This window comes from Otolemur garnettii, unplaced genomic scaffold (assembly GCF_000181295.1).
Source record: "Otolemur garnettii isolate 467f Iridium unplaced genomic scaffold, OtoGar3 scaffold00004, whole genome shotgun sequence".
Taxonomy (NCBI): domain Eukaryota; kingdom Metazoa; phylum Chordata; class Mammalia; order Primates; family Galagidae; genus Otolemur; species Otolemur garnettii.
This window is the reverse complement of record NW_003852399.1, coordinates 23,286,716-23,305,389: the sequence shown is the minus strand read 5'-3', so window position 1 is coordinate 23,305,389 and position 18,674 is coordinate 23,286,716. Positions and strand designations below refer to the sequence as shown.

At 33.0% G+C, this 18,674-nt stretch overlaps 1 protein-coding gene across 33 annotated transcripts in view; it reads left to right on the top strand.

Annotated features, from left to right (window-relative positions):
- The window catches only part of RIMS2 (regulating synaptic membrane exocytosis 2), a 597,279-nt gene that overhangs the window by 210,428 nt on the left and 368,177 nt on the right, over positions 1-18,674 (top strand). For 14 of the 33 annotated variants that reach the window (XM_012809714.1, XM_023517394.1, XM_023517414.1 and 11 more), the window contains exon 1: positions 9,974-10,419. The exons of the other annotated variants lie outside the window; for them this stretch is intronic. In XM_012809714.1, coding sequence (XP_012665168.1) covers positions 10,298-10,419 — 122 coding nt within the window. In that variant the 5' untranslated portion in view covers positions 9,974-10,297. Of the gene's footprint in view, positions 1-9,973; positions 10,420-18,674 lie in introns of those variants that run through there. 33 annotated transcript variants of the gene reach the window in all.

The window sequence follows — 18,674 nt, the reverse complement described above, 5'->3', positions numbered from 1 at the left end:
TGTTGAATGTGGCAACATGTAATGATGATGGTGAGTCCCATCTCAATAGCGTATGAAGATTTGGAAACTTAATTAGTGTAGAATAATAAGAGAATATGAAATGAGAAAATGAATATAACGACTATAGACAACTTCTTCAAGAAATTTTGATGTGAAGATAAGCAGAAAAATGGTGTGGTACCTAGAAGGGAATGTAGGGCTCAAGCAAGACTCTTTAAGACAGAAAATAATGGCTTGGCACCTATAGCTCAGTGGTTAGGGTGCTGGCCACATGCACCGGGGCTAGTGGGTTTGAATGCAGCCAGGGTCTGCTAAACAACAATGACAACAATAATAAAAAATAACTAGGGGTTGTGGCAGGTACCTGTAGTTCCAGCTACTTGGGAGGCTGAGGCAAGAGAATTGCTTAAGCCCAAGAATTTGAGATTGCTGTGAGCTGTGATGTTCTAGCACTCTAAGGACAACATAGCGAGACTCTGTCAAAAAAAAAAAAGACAGGAAATAATATAGTAAAAAAAATCACTGATGACTTGATGCACATATAAAATAATTTATTTTTATTTATTTATTTTGAGACAGAGTCTTGCTCTCCTGCCCCAGCTAGAGTGCTATGGCATCATCATGTGCGCTATTTAAATTTCTGGGCTCTAGTGATCCTCCTGCCTCAAGCTACTGAGTAGCTGGGAGTACATGTGCATATCACAATGTCCCTACACCTGGCCACTGGGCTTTTTCTATTTTTTTTAGAGATAGGGAAGGAGTGCGGATGGGAGGGGGACTTCATTCTTGCTTAGGCTGGTCTCAAACTCTTGACCTCAAGTGATCCTTCTGCCTTGGACAAATGCTAGTTATTTATCATTACAAGTTAGAACCAAGGGACTTCTAAAATGCATTCAATAGCAAATAAACTAAGTATTTTAGGAAGGAGATGTTAAGAAAAAGAGTAAGCTAGATAGAAAGTTGACAGAATAGGTCTTGTTTACATTTACGTTCTTTTTGATTTTCAGATTTGGTGCCTAATCACCTTCACTTATAAGTAGCTAGGATCTTTCTGTTCATTTGTAAGCGTCAAATTATATTTTTTGAATTGAGAGGATTGGGTTGAAATATATAGAGATTTGCATAACTTGATTTGAGAAGAGAAGGTTGATGAAGAATCTAAGAAGCAGGCAGTGCCTGTGGCTCAAGGAGTAGGGCGCTGGCCCTATATACAGGAGGTGGTGGGTTCAAACCTGGCCCCAGCCAAAAACTGCAAAAAGAGAGAAAAAGGGGAGCTGAGAAGCTATCTGTTCCCAGATCATTTCATAGGCTGGATCTGGGTCCTATGGAGTGAATGATCTCAGGCCAAAAAACCTTTTTTCAGGATAAATGTTTTGAAGCACAGGGTAATAAGCAGCAATTCTTCGAATTCTGGATGACAGAATATACACAGAATTGATCATATTCTTCTTAAAACACTTGTTTTTTATTGGCTTCTAGGCCACTATGCTTTCCTGATTTTTCTCCTTCCTCTGTGGGTACTCCTCCTCTGTTTCATTGGCTTTTCCTTCTTTACCTAACAACTTAATGTGGAACTTAGTTCCTTGGCACTCTTAGGTCTCTCTCTCTCTTTTTTTTTGGGGGGGGGACTGGGTTTGAACCCGCCACCTCTGGCATATGGGACTGGCACCCTGCTCCTTTGAGCCACAGGCGCCACCCTAGACCTCTTTTCTTTTTTCATTTCGAATTTTCTTTCTGGGTGATCTTATCCACTGTGCTTGTTTGAAATCATTGCCAACATGCTGATGTTTCCTGAGGTAATATCGTAAGCTGAGAATGCTCTTCTGAACTCCAGAGTATCATATCAAATTGTTTACTTTACCTGTCTTTTTAGCTATCTTGCATGCACATCAAATTCAACAAATCATATTTTCCTCTTCTCTCTACTTCAGCCTGCTCTTCCTTTAGCATTCTCTGTCTCAGCAAATTTTAAGACTATCTGCTTGGTTACTTAAGAGAGATAGCTGAGAGTTATTTTTGACTCCTTTCTTGACCTTCATACACTATCTTCTATTCCCTTGGTTACTCATTCCCTAAGTCCTGTTGATTTAACATCTATCCTTTTAGTCTGTTTTTTTCCAATCTTACTGTGAACACTTTAATCCAAGACAATCAAAGTCTTGTTTGGACTATTGGATTAGCTTTCTAATTGATTTTCCTGCATCCACATGTAGTGGGATGATATTTTTGTGTGTTTATGGTTGTATTTTCTCCTTGTGTTTTTGTTAACTCTTGAATCTCCTCCATTCTGACTACTAGGACTTGATGCATCTATTCACTCAAAGAATGTTGTTACAGCAAAACACAGAATTATTTATGAATTTGATTAAAAATCAAAATATTCATCAGTTTTCAATGCCCTGTAGGGTATTGCTTCCATTTCTTCTTTAACTACTTGATTTCTCCTGAATTGGCCTCTTCTGGTTCTTTAATTATGCTATAATCAGTGTCATCTCTTGACCTTGTATCATGCAGTACTCCATATGGGGAATACTCCTTTGTCTCACTTTTGGCCTGGCTAACACTTATGATTCCATGGTTCTCATCTTGAATGGTACTTTTTTCAGAAGTTTCCCTGAACTTCTGAACACCAAGACTACTTCAAGGCTGCTCGTTATAAGTTATTTTTACATTTCTAAATATAATTTTTAATAATACATATAATTATTTATTGAGTATCTGTCTTCCCTCCTGGACTATTGATCAAAACTCATGTAAGGGCTGGGATGATGTCCTCCTTACTTCCCTCTCTCCTTCCCTCCTTCCTTTTCTCTTTCCACCCTCCTTCCTCCTTTATCTCTTTCCTATAGGTCCTTTTGCATTTAACTTTAACTACCTATTCGACTTTAGTCAGTACTCAATGAATGAATGAATGAATTTTGAGTAGCTATTAATTTTTCTAATACTTGATAAAGCACAGCACCTTGAATTGTTGTAGACTTGAGATTCACCACCTTTGGCTGGGAACTGAGATTCAGGCTGAGGAGGTACCACATGTGGCAAGGCTCCATCCTCAAGTAGCTTCATAATCAACACACACTGAAGATGATGTATGTGTAGATGAGTTAGAAGACAGGGGGGCATATTTGATATGCCTGAGCACTTCCACATCTATGGGTCATTCAGCAGGAAGCTAAAGTCCTACTAAGATACAAGTGGGGACAAAGAACCAGGGAGCTTTGAGATTATTACTCTTGATATAATCCCTTTTGTAACTATAGTATGATGGGAGCAGAAGGCATTTGGGATTCAGCATAAATTGTGAAGGAACTTTACAAGTTAACTAACTTTATCTTATGCATAATTCAGTCTCTACACAAATCTTTTATTTTCTCTGCTTGAAAGCTTTTAAAGACAGCAAGATAGAACTTAGAGCAGTTGTCTGATCCTTCATCACAGGTCTAATTCAAACCGGTTCACCTTTCAATAACTCTCCAAAAACTTCTGCCCATATTGAAATTAAAAACAAAAAAACAACAAACTCTTAGCATCATCATTAATATTTCCTCTAAGCTAAGCTCTTTAGAAGAAGTTATGGTTAGGTAGTTCTATAGTGGCCTCTGGGGCTATGTTTACAGATGAAGGAAATGGACAGGGAAAGATAAAAAAGGCAAGGAGAAGGTAGCCAATGGAAAAGAGTCAAACAATTAAATTCCAACTCACTGTTTCCCATTTATACTCAGTCAGTGGCAAACTATTGGTTACTACTTGCTACACATTAATCAAATATATGGTGAACCTCTGTAAGTTGACTACCCAAAGGACTGTAACAAACTGGTCAACATATGGAGGTGGTAAACATAAGGAACAAGGTCTGCTATATTGATAGGTAAGTGTGGTGCATGTCTGGCCTATGAAAATGAGGTCAATTTAAAGAGCTGGTCAACTATGGAGGTTCTACTGGATTATATAGCTGGCAAAGGCAGAATATATTCTAGTTTATAAAGAGTTTTCTATAATGTGCAAGTTCTAGTGAAAACAAATTACTTTAAACTTTATTGTTATACATTTATGGACAACTTTTTCTTTGGTATTGAACCTAAATGATGTTCTTTAAAAAAAATTTATCGTATGTATTTAAGGTCTCCAAAATGATGCCTGGATATACATATAGATATATTGTCAAAGCTGAAACAAAGGTTTGTATTTAGGGTCTAGGCAGGCTTTGGGGAAAGACCTCCTCCGCCTGTTTCAATAACATGAGTAGAGAGGAACTGTGTGAAAGGAATTACAAATGGAAACTGCTGGAGGCCAGTGTTATTGCACAGTATGTCATTGTTCCCATATTTTGCCTAAATAGGTTTGTAGTTGTGCCAATGATTATTATTTCTAATATTTTTATATAATAACAATGTGCAGTACTAGTTATTTCCTAAAGAATGTAGGTGTACTTGGAAGATACAGGGCAGCAGAGGTGTCTTGTAGAGGCTGTTTGTAAGCTTTAGTGTGAGTCCGTGAAGCCCCAAGGCTATAAACATCCCTTATATTGTGGCTCTTGGTGAATGTAGCTATTAGAGATGGGGTTGATTTTATTCATGTTGCTATAGCTCCCTGAAATTGTAGGGTAGCTTTCAGTGGTTCTTTTGATAGTTATCAAAGGAATATATACTTCGAACTAGCATCCTAATGTTGGAGGGACTTATCAAATTGTTTTCAGAGATAGTGGTTCTCTTTCTTCTAATTGGTGGAATCTCTAGGTATCATTTCTGACATTCTCATTCTGGAGCTAAAACCTAGGTTTGTAACTCTTGCAGCCAAAGAGAAAGATATTTCTGCTGTTGCCAGCTTTAAGGTGTGGAAATTGTCCTCTCAAGAGCTGTTTTGGCATAGACTAAGTGAAGCAAGCTAGTAATACTTCTCAGAATAATGTGGCTTGAGCAAAAGCACAGTAGGATTAGCCCTTATATTTTTGGCCTAAAAAGAAGAGTGAGAGAGATAATGATGGTGGGGCTTCACATATTTGCAGTCCTTTCACTAAGCTTTCCTTTTCCTTTCTGAATTAAATTGTAGAAACTGCTTGTGTGATGAGTCCATTTTGTAGCAGTGGTCCGAACTAGGGACAATTCCTAAGAAATACTGTACAGTACTTTTCTGTATCAGAAAATAACCAAGCATCAACAAAATTTTAAAAACTTATTTTGAAAACTAATGCATTTTGAGCTGTTTTTAAATTTTTATCTGAAATTTTCTGAGCTGAAATGTACTAGTTATCTTTAGATTGGTAGTATGTGTATTTAGGTCTGGGCTATTCTTTGTTTCCATCCTGAATACATATTATAGTCCACCGTAAATTGAAGCATAGGTCAAATTATGGAATATTTGGAATACTTTCTTTTTCTTCCTTTTGTTAGGAATTCCATCATCTACCTTTTATTTCTTTGCTTATAATGTTTCTATAATCCTTGTGCCTTGGGGAAATATTTACTGCAGACTTTAATTTGCAAAACAAAAGAAGACACCATTTTTCAAAATGTTTGTTCTCTGGACCATCTTTCTTAAAACTCTTAGATTTTTATTTGTCAGATTCTTCAGATAGTCAGTGGAACAAGAATAATACGACGAGTGAGATGATGCAGTTGTTTCAATTATATGGTTAGGTCTACAGATATAAATTTTAAGAAAATGAGAAATTCCTTTTTAGCATGTCATGGATTTTTGTTATGGATTATACATGTTGTAGATTATATTATTTTAATAACTCATTAGCTATGTTTACATATATGTTTAGTTATTTTCATGTATGTTGCACTTTAATGGAATTACTTTGGTATTCTTTAAAACTAAACTTTTATAAAGTCTAATTATATCCTAAGTGATCATACCTTATTAGGTAAGAGGCTGTGTTGTTATTAATTTAGAAGAGTTTAATTTTCCCATTTTGATTCTTTCATTTATTTTTGAGTTTATGTTAATTTTTATAAGACATTTAACTTAGCAGCCTATAGGCATTTGTAAACAAAGACTCTTAAACTATTTTAATTTAAAGAGCTTGTAGATGTTGTAAAGAAGTTAGTACTGATTTTTAGTTTCTCTTCTCATTTGGTGTTTCATTGTACTAATTAAATAATCTAAGTTATTACAGAATCTTAGGAACTTAAAGAAGAGATCATTTCTATTGGATATCAACATAGCTAATCTCATGAAAACTGATTATCTAGTATTTTATTTACTTGAGCACTGCTAAGCAAAAGATAATGTGCTCACATCTTGTTAATATGTGATGGTTTTACATTTGTATCTAAATTGTAGAATCATAATTATGGAATTCTTCCTGGTATGTAGATTAAACTTTGGGCTTTGGTTGTGGCTAGTGTATCAAAAAATGTAATAGAAAAATTCTGTGATTTTCTCACCCAGAGATAATCAATATTAACATTTTGATGCATGTTGTTCTAGTATTCTCTCAGATTGTGAGCATTTAAAAAAAATTTTGAGACATATTACTAAACATTTCTCCAAAAGGATTTACCAGTGTATAATTCTACCAATAAATGTGGTTTGACTCACCATTTGCACCTCTGGCCAATATTTTGCCATTTTAGTAGGCAGAGATGCATTATCTTATTTTTATTTGAATTTTGTTGGTTAATAAAGATGTTTTCTATAATTGCTTTTGCTGCTTCTGTTAGAACTTTCCTTAGTACTGTCATATCCAGTGATATGCTAAAGATTCTAGAACATCCATAGAGCAATGGTTGCTACAATCTATACTATTTGTGAAAGTTAATCCTTCTCTGCTGGACTCAGTGTAAATATGTAGTTAATCTTATACAAGTCATTCTGAGTATATCTAATTTTTCTTGAAAAATATAACTATAAGAATTATGTCCCATCAGCATCCAGATGATAAAGGGATAGAGACTTGTGCAAAGAAACTATAAATATGTATTTATAAGTATGATAAATAAAAGATACCTGAACATAATTGTTAGAATTCATGTACCAGCAATTTAATTCCTCAGGTAGTTCATAGTAAGATTACTTCCAAACACAATGTATTTTATAGTTTATATAATGCATTATACATATCATATTTGTGACAATAATCCTATGATATAAGTGATATGCCCAGTTTTACACTTGAAGAAACCAAAGTTCATATATATAAAGTGAAGATTCTGAGGTAGTTAGGGATGGGGTCAATACTTAAACCCAGCCTGCTTGACTCAAAGAGCCATATTCTTCTTGTTCTCATAGAAGTCTCCAATATTTATGTTACATGTGAGCTTGCACTATGTAGAAAATTTAAAGCAAATATTATCTATAAATATATTTTGTAATGCTCAGAATATTCATAACAAATTACAACATTTATCCAAAACTCACTGGTTTGATTGTAAATACTGTGGTGGCTCTTACATTTATGAATGTTATAACATGATGAAGTAGGCTAAAAATAAACAAACAAGGACAAAATGCATGTAAAAACTGGGAACCCAATGAAGCCTTGAGATGTTTCCTATACTATCTATGAATGTGAGTAAGAATTAACTTTTGCTAAAATTTATGCATCTATTTATTCAACAAATGTTTATTGAACATCTGCTTTGTGCTAGGCATTTTGCTAGGTGAATAAGAGAGAATGAAGGATTTTAACCTTATGGAATTGAGGGTGAAAGATATTAAACATTTATTTTTCAAGTAGATACATAGTTAGCACATACCAAATGATGTGCAGAACAAGTGCAGGGTAAAATAAGAGTGCATAAGAGGGGACCTAATCTAGGTTAGGAGAAGTCTTCCTATGATGGCGACATGTGAGCTCTTAAGAATGAGTAGGAATAGATGAAAGGTGATAATGGAGAAGGAAGGTACAAGAAATCACTTCTAGTATAGTGAGGGAACCAAGAGGAAGCTGGTCAGTAGGGTGAGTGTTGTATATTGAGAAATGGAAAATAAGTCTCTGAGGAAGGCAGTTGATATATTGATGATTCTTTTGAAGGAACCATTTTTTAAGACTTATTCTAACCATTAAACTCTTTTTATCCAATTTTGAAAAAGAAAAATATTTTTAACAAAGAGTGTTCTTGCTGTATAATCACCTTCTTATTTAGTAGGTCTGTTTTTAAAGGATTTTTGATTATTTATAAAAATTAATTCTACTTATAGGGGCAAATTTAATTTTTTCATTACAAATTATAAGAACTACAAAATTTACTTGGAAATAAGACTTTAAAAAATGTTTAGGTTTATACCATAGAAACTGACCTTTTGTAGGTGTGAAAAAAATTAACTTGTGATCAGAAGCTTAAAAATTTAAAGCTCATCAAGTTGTTTCTATTTGAGATAAATGAAAGAAACTTATTTAAAATTACTCATGAATGAAAACATTTGATATGTTTGCTTTAACTGAAATATCCTGGATTAGATTACTGGCAGGTAGTTTTCCTATTCGCATATAGAAATTGGCCTACTTATAATAGGTGTAAGTTTGTGTGTGTGTGCATATGGATATGTGTGCACATATGTGGAAAATAGACTGATAGGGAAGGAGCAGAGGAAATGGAGTCCACCTCAAAGACCTTCGTTCCAAATATTCTGTTTTACATATAGTGATCTTTAATCCATAAAAGACAGTTTCCTTTCATGTATACAATAATGTTAACATTAACACATACGATGTTTTCTGGCTGTTAAAAAATAAATATAGAAGTGTTTTATAAACTAAAAATACTTCATGATTTATATATATGTGTGTGTGCCTTTGAGAAATAGATTGGTATATACCTATGAAAATTTGAAATGAAAAATAATAGTCTAATTAAGGCGTTCTTACTTGAGGAAAAAGCTATAATTTAACACTTTAGTTTAAAAAATAAGTACTTTAGTTATTTGAAATTTCATATTACTACCTGTTTATTTTGTGACATGGTAATTATGTCAAAAAATAATTCACTAGTTTTAAAAAACTTAGTGTATTTAAGTGCCTATTTATTGACAGTATTATGTATGTGGTAGGGGATAGAGAAGGTTAGGGCTAAGAAGAGTTTAGCTAAAAAAGGGGCAAAAGGGTTGCATCTATTAAAGAAAATCAAGGGTTAGGAGCAAAAGATCAATACAAATATTATATATCTTTAATGTTTAAATTGAGTTGATATTTAAAACTTAGTTTATGTACTACTCTCAGATATCTTTTATGGAATAATAGATTCACCTGGAAATAGAATAACCTTAAATTTCTTCTGAGACAGAATTATTCACTGAGAGTGGGTGATGAGGTAGAGGATTCTCTAAAACTGTTCCTACAGGAAAAATTCTCATATAAAAAATGATATGGCCCACCCCTTTCAAAATAAATTAATGTTAATTGATAAAGTGTCTCTGCCCTTGGTTGTGGGTTTTTTCCCCCCAAGGATTTGTGGATAAGTTTTTATTTTATGTGTGTTTTTAAAGTAAATTTTAATTGATAAGGTATAGTTCTTTTAAAAAATTACATGAATAATATATAGTCAATTTGTGTAGCCTTTAGAAAGGCACCAGACTGTACATTATTCACTTCACTTTAAAAATAAATAAATGAATTTATTTTAAAATTAAGTAAGAAATTAAGACAACTAAGTACCTGTTTTCCAAATGTACTTTGTTATAGAATTATGGCATTATAAATGCAGGCAATAAAAACTCTATTGTTGGTTATATTTTTATTGCTTCATGATATCATAAGAAGAATATACCACTTATTTTTAGAGTGTTCTAGTCCTATGCAGCAGCCTGCACATTGAAGAGATATGCTCTGTTGCTGGAGTACCAGTTTTTCAGGAAAGGAGAAAAGGGAGAAATACATAATTTCTCTTATTCTTCCTGCATTAACATTGAGAAGATACCTTGTTCCCATTTTTATTACTTCTGAGATTTTATTGCTGGCAGCCAGATGTGCTGAAACTCCTGACGACAGCATCTATTCATTGCGTGTTTTTAATAGGCTTAGAGAAATATGAGTAGAGTACATGAAAGCAGCTCAGCTTCACACTTCAGCTAGGAATGCCCAAAAAGCTTACTGCTGTTTAGAATTCTTGCTACAGTCAGGAGAAAGCCGAAAGCTGCACGGTACTGAATCTTCTACGACTGAATTAGAAGAATAATGACTGTACAATTAACTATCAACCTTTGCTCATTTAAGCACAGTTTTTACAGAGCTCAAGAGAAATATGGAACTTGATTGGCATGTTTTTATTTGATGGTGTCAGCAAATAGATGACTTTAAAGACAGGTGGTAAGGAAAAATAAGAGAAGGAGAAAAAAAAAAAAAAGAAAGAAAATGCAATTTGAGACGTTGCGCCAGGTCTGCAATTCTGTTTTATCTCATTTTCATGGGGTTTTTTCATCCCCACCAAATATTTTACAAAATGAGCTTTTTGGACAAACACTGAACAATGCAAGGTGAGTAGAGCTAAAGTATATTTTCTTTTAATATTGGTTTTTCAGAATAATAATCATATGTCTGTAAAACTTGTATATTTATGTTAGTATTATAAGGGCATTTTCTTTTTACCATAAACAAAATTTTATGTGGCATTCTTGCTTAATTAGATTGTAAGAAGGAAAATCAGCTTACTTCAAAGCATAATATGCATCTTAAATTTAACTAGCTTTGACCTCTGAAACATAATACAGATATAAGACCGTTTCATTATTTTGTTTTTTAATAAATAAAATGACTAACTTAAAATGCCTAAAAGATGTTTTCTTTGTGATCATGGAAGTGATTACATTGCATATGTAGGGATGGGTCTATGTGATCACATGTGATTTGTTGGAAAATGTGAATTAGCAATCATGCATGCTCTTGTAAAACATGTGGAAGATGTTTTCTAGGTCTAATACATTTCTCTATGCAGGGTAGATCAATAATCACTTTAAAACAAGCTATATTGTGGAACTGCAAATAATGCTTTGTATTTAGCTTGGTTGTCTAGATTGGCAGAATTCTTTGTCATAAATTCTTATTGCTTTTTTCAACCTCATCATTTTCTTGTGTGTGTGATGAAGGATTTTAAATTATAAACATATGGTTTAGATGGTTTCTCTGGCTTACACTAAAAGAGATACTTTATTAGAGAATGCTTTTAAAATGCAGTTTTATTACCCAGTTCTTCCCTTATTTAAGTTGTTTGGCTTTTGAGAATTTTTCATGTTATGTATCTTCTATAAAAAAAGACCCCATTTTGACTAAATGTATCTGGAGAAAGATTGAGGAACAAATTTTGTGAACATAATAATGCACTTAAACCTTTTGGAAATTGATGGGAAACTAATAGTGCATAAAATATTGAATGGCATTACTGATCTCTTCCTTTTAGGATCTCTGAACAATGTGAAGCAGCCTATTTTAGAGATTTAAAAAATGGCTATTATACTATATGTATCTTAATTTAGCAAATGAAAATGAGGCTTTTAAAATATGTTGGCATTTAAAATGTCTACTGATGATAAATACATATTTATGACATTTTCTTTGAATATAGAATCACATAGCTATTTCTTTAAAAATTTTACTGTTCTTAATACAGTTCTATTCAATAAACTAGTTCTTTTTATTTTTAGACTGTTTGAAAATATCTAACAGTATATGAAATACAGTATAAAATATACTCTGTGTAGACTATATTTTAATATTTTTCTTTTTATTTGGTACTATGTTACTTTAGTGTCTATAATTTATGATAATATGTATTGCATGTTATGCTAAAATAAAAGAAGCAGCTTTCTAAAATTTTCCATGACCTGAAGCTCTAGAGTTTTAGGATTTATATCATCTCTTATAAATCTGTTCCTTGTTTTATTCTATCTCTTTTTTTAGTGCCAAGAATTTATGTGTTTAAAAGTATTAATATTAGGGCTGTGTGTATAGAAATTATACTATTAACAGCATAGCAGGAATTGGTTTTAAAGTGAGTATATTAGTTTTAAAACATGAGAATATCTTTTTTTCTTGAAGGAATTGTGTGTATCTCTGTGCATTTGCTTTAGCTTCAAGTTTCTTTTGTTGTTGGCATGCCTATAATTTCAATGCTCTTATTAAAATCTGGAATTTAATGAAGCTACAATTCAATATTAAAATGTGATATTTTTAATGCTCGTAAGACCAACCTTGTTTAACTTATTTTGATTCTTAAATTATCGAGAACTACCAGTTAATCAATATAGAATTTATCCTGCTTTAGGAAAAATAAATTTCTGCCTTTTTATGTTTTTAACTTATTAGTCTTTAAACAACATGTGATATTATTTCACAAATAGATCTACTGATCTTCAAAAATAATTGCATAAATAGTTATTACTTTAGAAGTATGAAGAATGAAAAATAAGTATTTGAGTTTCCAATTAATGCTTCCACATGTTTTAATTTTAGATAAACATTTTTATTCTGCTTAGATTCTTTAAAAAGATACAAATGTTTAGGCATTAACATTCCAGTTAACATTGAAGCAGAAAGTAAAGCTATAGAGTGAAAAATCATTCTTGAAGAAAAAAGTCATGGAAGAAGAATGACCTAAGTATATCATCAGAGGATGTGCTCTTACGAGAACATAAATTTTTTCTAAATAGTGGGTGTTTCAACCTTATAGACTGGACATTAATGGTCTTGAGATTTTAAGCATCAATTTTATAGGTATCACCATTGTAAAGAACAGTTTTGACTAGTAATTTACTTGTTTGGACTAGTTAACATGGAATTATTCATTATTTGTACTGTGACCTTAACTGTTGTCTTTAAACAGAGAAAGAACATCATAGACTCAGATAATTAGATTATATTTTATTTTTGAATGGTTTTCTAGTAGAAATTACCAGAATAGTACTGTACATCAATTGTATAGAATATATTGTTAAAAGAGGATCATCTCAAGTAATTTTTAAGCTTAGACTTTTCTTAGATAACTAACTAATCTTATCCCTAAATCTACAAGTCAACTTTCATCAGGTTTTAGGTGGTAGTCATAAAAATCTCCAATAATAATTGCTCCAGAGACAGTTCCAAGTTCAACTTGTCAAAAAGGAAAGATTTTAAATACAGCAATAATATTGCATGCGTGACATAAATCACTAAACTGGAGATTAATGTAGATTGTTAAAATATTTTATTAACTAATAAGTAATTGAAATTTATTTATGAATAAAAATTATTAGTCTATTTTGGACTTTTTGTTGGAAACCATATAGCTTGATTCTTAGCTTATTCTCTTGCCATTCTTGTTCTTGTGTACCACTTTAGGCAGGATCCAATGTTTTTTTTTCTAGGTGAAATAAAGCAACTGAAAGTCCAACAAGAAAAAAAAAAAGTCTGTATCTTACATAAATTCATTTGATAAGTTTTGATGAAGTTCATTTTAATTTAAATTTTTGTTATCAAGTATTCTCACTGTAAACTTATTTTTGCCAAATTAAATTATTTAATCAGGACACAAACGTAATTGCTTTTGTCATCCATAAAGAAGATCTGCAAGTACCGAGTTCATTGTGAAGTCTAATTTTAGTGATCATTTCTTTGGAAGTAAACATAAATATTGGGATGTTAGCTGATGTATATTTTTTAGCAGAGTTCACTACATTGAGTTATCAATTGCTTTTTTTGGGCAGTATTCAAAAAATATGCTAATGATGACTATCTTTTATGATAAAGTTTATAGAAAATACACTTAATAAATATCCTCTACATTTTCCCATATTCTGATTTTTAGCCATCTTTATTATACAATGAAGAAATCTGCATTTTCCTCTGATGTAATTATTTCCTTGTCACCAAATGTGTAGTAGTAAATTTGCTGTGCTGTCTGGCCACAGAGGGGCATACTAGAACTAGCATTTATTCAGAGTAGATATGAAAAACAGTCTTTCTCTCCTTCCCATATGTATAACGAGATGTTCAAACATTCATATTTTAACGTAAGATTAAGAAAAAAGTTAGATGAGATAAAATTTGTATTTTTTGTGTTTTCAATTATAAGTAATCTAGTTTGTCTGGAGTAGTCAGAGTTTATACCTGCTGTCCTCCAGTGATTATTATTAGTACTTTTCTCTCTCAAAAAAGTATTGTGATCTGACAGTAACTTTGCAGGGTTATTCTAGGTATAAAAATGGAATATACAGCTGAAATTCACCTAGTATAAATGAATTTTATTCCATTGAAACATTACCACCATTCTAAAATATTGAGATTTTAAATAAAATCTGATTTTGCGAAGTAAATGTTTTATTTAGTCTGGTAATATTTCTAGTCAGAAATACTTAGTCATTTACATAAAGCATTCACTATTGTTTTGGCTTATAGTGAAACCATTAACTATGTCCAGGAATTTTGGTACAGACACTTATTATTCATCACAGCACATTAATGCCTACTTAGATATTGAAAGAACAGCATGTTCACTTTTCATAGTTCTGAGGATGCAGTCTGTATATGCACAGTGTCATTGTTTGGACTTGGTATGATCACAGCACAATTGATTAATCACATTGCATGAAAGGTCTATATTATGAGGTAGAAAGCAACCACTAGTCTGATATATATTTTATGTACATGTATACATGTTATTAAATATCTGATTATTATAAAATAACTTTATGACTATAAATTGTTACTTATTAATGGGCATAAGATCTTGCCTTAACAAAATTGTGCTTATATATCTTTTTTAAAAATGTTGGCTTGACATAAGGGTACAAACAATAAGTTTACATTGTTTGCATTTGTTAGGTAAAGTCCAAGTTGTAGTAGAGCTCTTCACCCAGGAGGTGTGCCATATACCCCTACATTGTGCCTGTTAGATGGCAGTACACTAAACCCCCTCTGTCCTTCCCTTTCTCTCCACTCTCTTCCTCCCCACCCTGTTTAGATTTCTAATCAAAATAACTTTTGATTCAGATATGTTTATCATTCATATTTTTACCAGAATATTTACCATGGACCCTAGCAGTATGCAGCAATTATTAGTATACTGATCTACAGTATTTAAGTAATTCCCTTATTGAAGGAACTTTTATAAAGTTAGTGCTTTTGGTGATGACTGACATGTTAATGTTAATGACACTTTTTTATTGTCAATTTCTTATATATATGTATTAAATCATAGCTGTGTACATTAATGCAGTCATGGGGTACAGTGTGCTGGTTTTATGTACAATTTGAAATATTTTCACCAAACTGGTTAATATAGCCTTCATGGCATTTTCTTAGTTATTGTGTTAAGACATTTATATTCTACATTTAGAAAGATTCACATGTACTCTTGTTATTGTCAATTTCTATATGATCATAAAGGATCTTAGAAAACTTCAAGAAAATAACTACCAGTGAACTTCTTTAATTCTGGCACTATTCACTGAATAGTAAAATGAATTCATTTCATACATGTGATGGTGCTATGGGCTATGTGTATATTCATTTATGAATTACTCAAAAATTCGTGATCCTAACAAAATACTTCTTCAAACTCATCTACAATTTTAGTATGGCTTCTAAATTTGAGAAATTTTTGGTGTCTAAGAAATGTGTGTGAACATTTTATACAAGGCAAATTGAAAAAAACAGTGCACATTAATGTTATAGTATCTTAAAATGTGAGGGCTCCTTTTTCCCCTGGTGTTTTTCACACTATGCTCTTTGTTTTAGTAGAGACTATTTCCTTCAAATTCTAACTCAATATGTAAAGTAAATATGAGTGGAGCATGAGACATGGGTTCTAAGAAACACAATTTGAAGACTTTTCTATTCTACCATTGTCATTTTATTCTTGAACAAACTAAAGTCTAGCTGCTTACTTAAATCAGATTTAGGACTTACATTCAGTTATACTTCTTTAAACTTTTCATCTTACTGTATCCTTTGAAATGTCAGAGATAGAGGTAATGGAAAATGGCAAAGAGAACTGCCTGTTTCAGTAAGGACGAACTTGTTCCTGTGTTACTAAACATATTGTAGCCTTATGTTCTTTAGTATAGAACACAGGAATTGAGGTCATAGCTAGAGTATGCTACTTACTGACTATATGTTATGGGTAAAGTGTCCATATGCCTCTCACATTAATTCCTAGTAAATATCTGCTCATCTCAGCCTCTAGAACCAAACACATATGTATTGTACTGCTTTTTTTTTTTTTTTTGAGATGGAGCCTCAAGCTATCCCCCTGGGTAGAGTGCCATGGCATCACGCTCACAGCAACCTCCAACTCCTGGGCTCAAGCGAGTCTCCTGCCTCAGCCTCCCAAGTAGCTGGGACCACAGGCGCCCGCCACAATGCCTGGCCATTTTTTTTGGTTGCAGCCATCATTGTTGTCTGGCGGGTCCGGGCTGGGGATTCGAACCCACCACCTTAGGTGTATATGGCTGGTGCCTTAGCCGCCTGAGCCACAGGCGCCGAGCCTATTGTACTACTTTTTAATTTTCCCAGATTAGAATAGCTCTTTGCCTGCTCTATATCTTCATATATTTGACATCATATGCAATGTACTTTTTGTAAAGCTTTTTACTCTGCATAATTACAGAATATTCATCCATGTGAGTTGTTTTTTTCTTTTTATTGCTGAATAATTATATTTTATGAACATACCACACTCATATGAATATTTTTGTGGACATATATTGTTATTTTTCTTGGATGAATATCTAGAAGAGGAATTTGTGGATCATAGGGTAGTTATATATTAGTTTATAGTGCCAGATCATTTAAGGTGGTGGTTATAAATTTAAAGTTCCGCTGACCATGTTTGAGTTTCATTGGTTACACATACTTTTTATCATTTGTGAAATCTTAATTTTTGTCATCCTGGAGTGTTTATAATGGTATCTTCTTATGATAGGATTTTTTGTTTGCCTGGTGACTAACAATGTTAAATATTTTTTCGTATGTTTATCGTATCTGCCTCGGTCAAGTGACAGTTTAATTAAAAAAAAAAAAGTTTGTGTTTTTAGGGTGGTGCCTGTGTCTCAGTGAGTAGGGCGCTGACCCCATATATCAAGGGTGGCAGGTTCAAACCCAGTCCCAGCCAAACTGCAGCAAAAAAATAGCTGGGCGTTGTGGCAGGCACCTGCAGTGCTAATAACTTGGGAGGCTGAGGCAAGAGAATTGCCTAAGCCCAGGAGTTGGAGGTTGCTGTGAGCAGTGTGATGCCATGGCACTCTACCAAGGGTGATAAAGTGAGACTTTATCTCAACAACAACAAAAAAAAAGTTTGTGTTTTTATTAATAGATTATAGAAATTCTTTATCTAACTTGATATTAGTCCTTTATCAGGTATGTGTTTTATGTATATTTTCTCTCATTCTGGGGCTTGTCTGTTCATTCTCTTTCTTCTTCTTATTTTTTTTTTTTTTTTTTTTGCAGTTTTTGGCTGGGGCTGGGTTTGAACCCACCACCTCAAACATATGGGGCTGGCACCCTACTCCTTTAAGCCATAGGCGCTGCCCTCTCTTCATGTTCTTAACAATGCCTTTTGATGAACAGAAGTTGTAATTCTGATGAAATCTAATATTAGTTTTTTTTCTTGTTATAGTTTTTATTTATTTATTTTTTTGTGGTTTTTGGCCGGGGCTGGGTTTGGACCCGCCACCTCCAGCATATGGGGCCAGCGCCCTACTCCTTTGAGCCACAGGCATGGCCCTGTTATAGTTTTTCTTTCTGTGCACCATCTTGCCAATATCTAATCATGAAACCACTTTTTTGTGTATCTTCCAGAAGCTTGAGTTTTAGCATTTTGGTCTAGGTATGTAATCTATCACAAATTAATATTTGCACATATAGTATCAAGATTCATATTTTTCCAGATGGATATCCAGTTGTTCCATTACCATTTCCTGAAATGACTTAAAGGCTTTTTACTCCCTCTTGGATTTTTTGGTCACTTTTGTAGAAAACGGAATAATTGTATACAGGTGGTTCTTTTTCCAAGCTGTCTATCTTATTGATCTATTTGTCTATCCTTATGCAATGCCTCAATCTTTTGTATAGTAATCTTGAAATCAGGTGGTGTAAATCCTCCACTTTTTCATCCTCCTCTTTTTCAGTAGGTTGACTAGTCAAGGTCTTCTGTATATGTTTTATAGTAAATTTGTTAATTTTGATTTGAAAAGTTTGTTGGTATCAATTTTGGGACTGCTTTATATTTTTGTAAATTAATTAGGGAGAAAGTAACTTCTTAGCTTGAGTCTTCAAGTGTTATAGCTCTTTAATTATCAGGTATTTTAAATTCACCTAAGCAATGTTTTGTAGTTTTTAAGGTAGAAGTCTTGCATGACCTTTGTGAATATTTTCCATCAAGTATTTTTAGTTTTTTGATCTTGTTATAAATAGAATTAAAAAAACTTTTCATTTTCCAGTTGTTTGCTATAGTATATAAAAATCTAAGTTTTTTTTTTTTTTTTTTTTTTTTTAAGAGACAGAGTCTTATTTTGTTGCTCTCAGTAGAGTGCCGTGGCGTCACAGCAACCCCCAACTACTAGGCTTAAGCAATTGATTCTCTTGCCTAAGCCTCCCTAGTAGCTGGGACTACAGGTGCCTGCCACAACGCCCGGCTGTTGCAGTTTGGCCTGGGGACGGATTCCAACTGCCACCCTCCATATATGGGGCCAGCGCCTTACCCACTGAACCATAGGCGCCGTCCCCAAGTTATTAACTTGTATGTTTTGACTTGAATTCA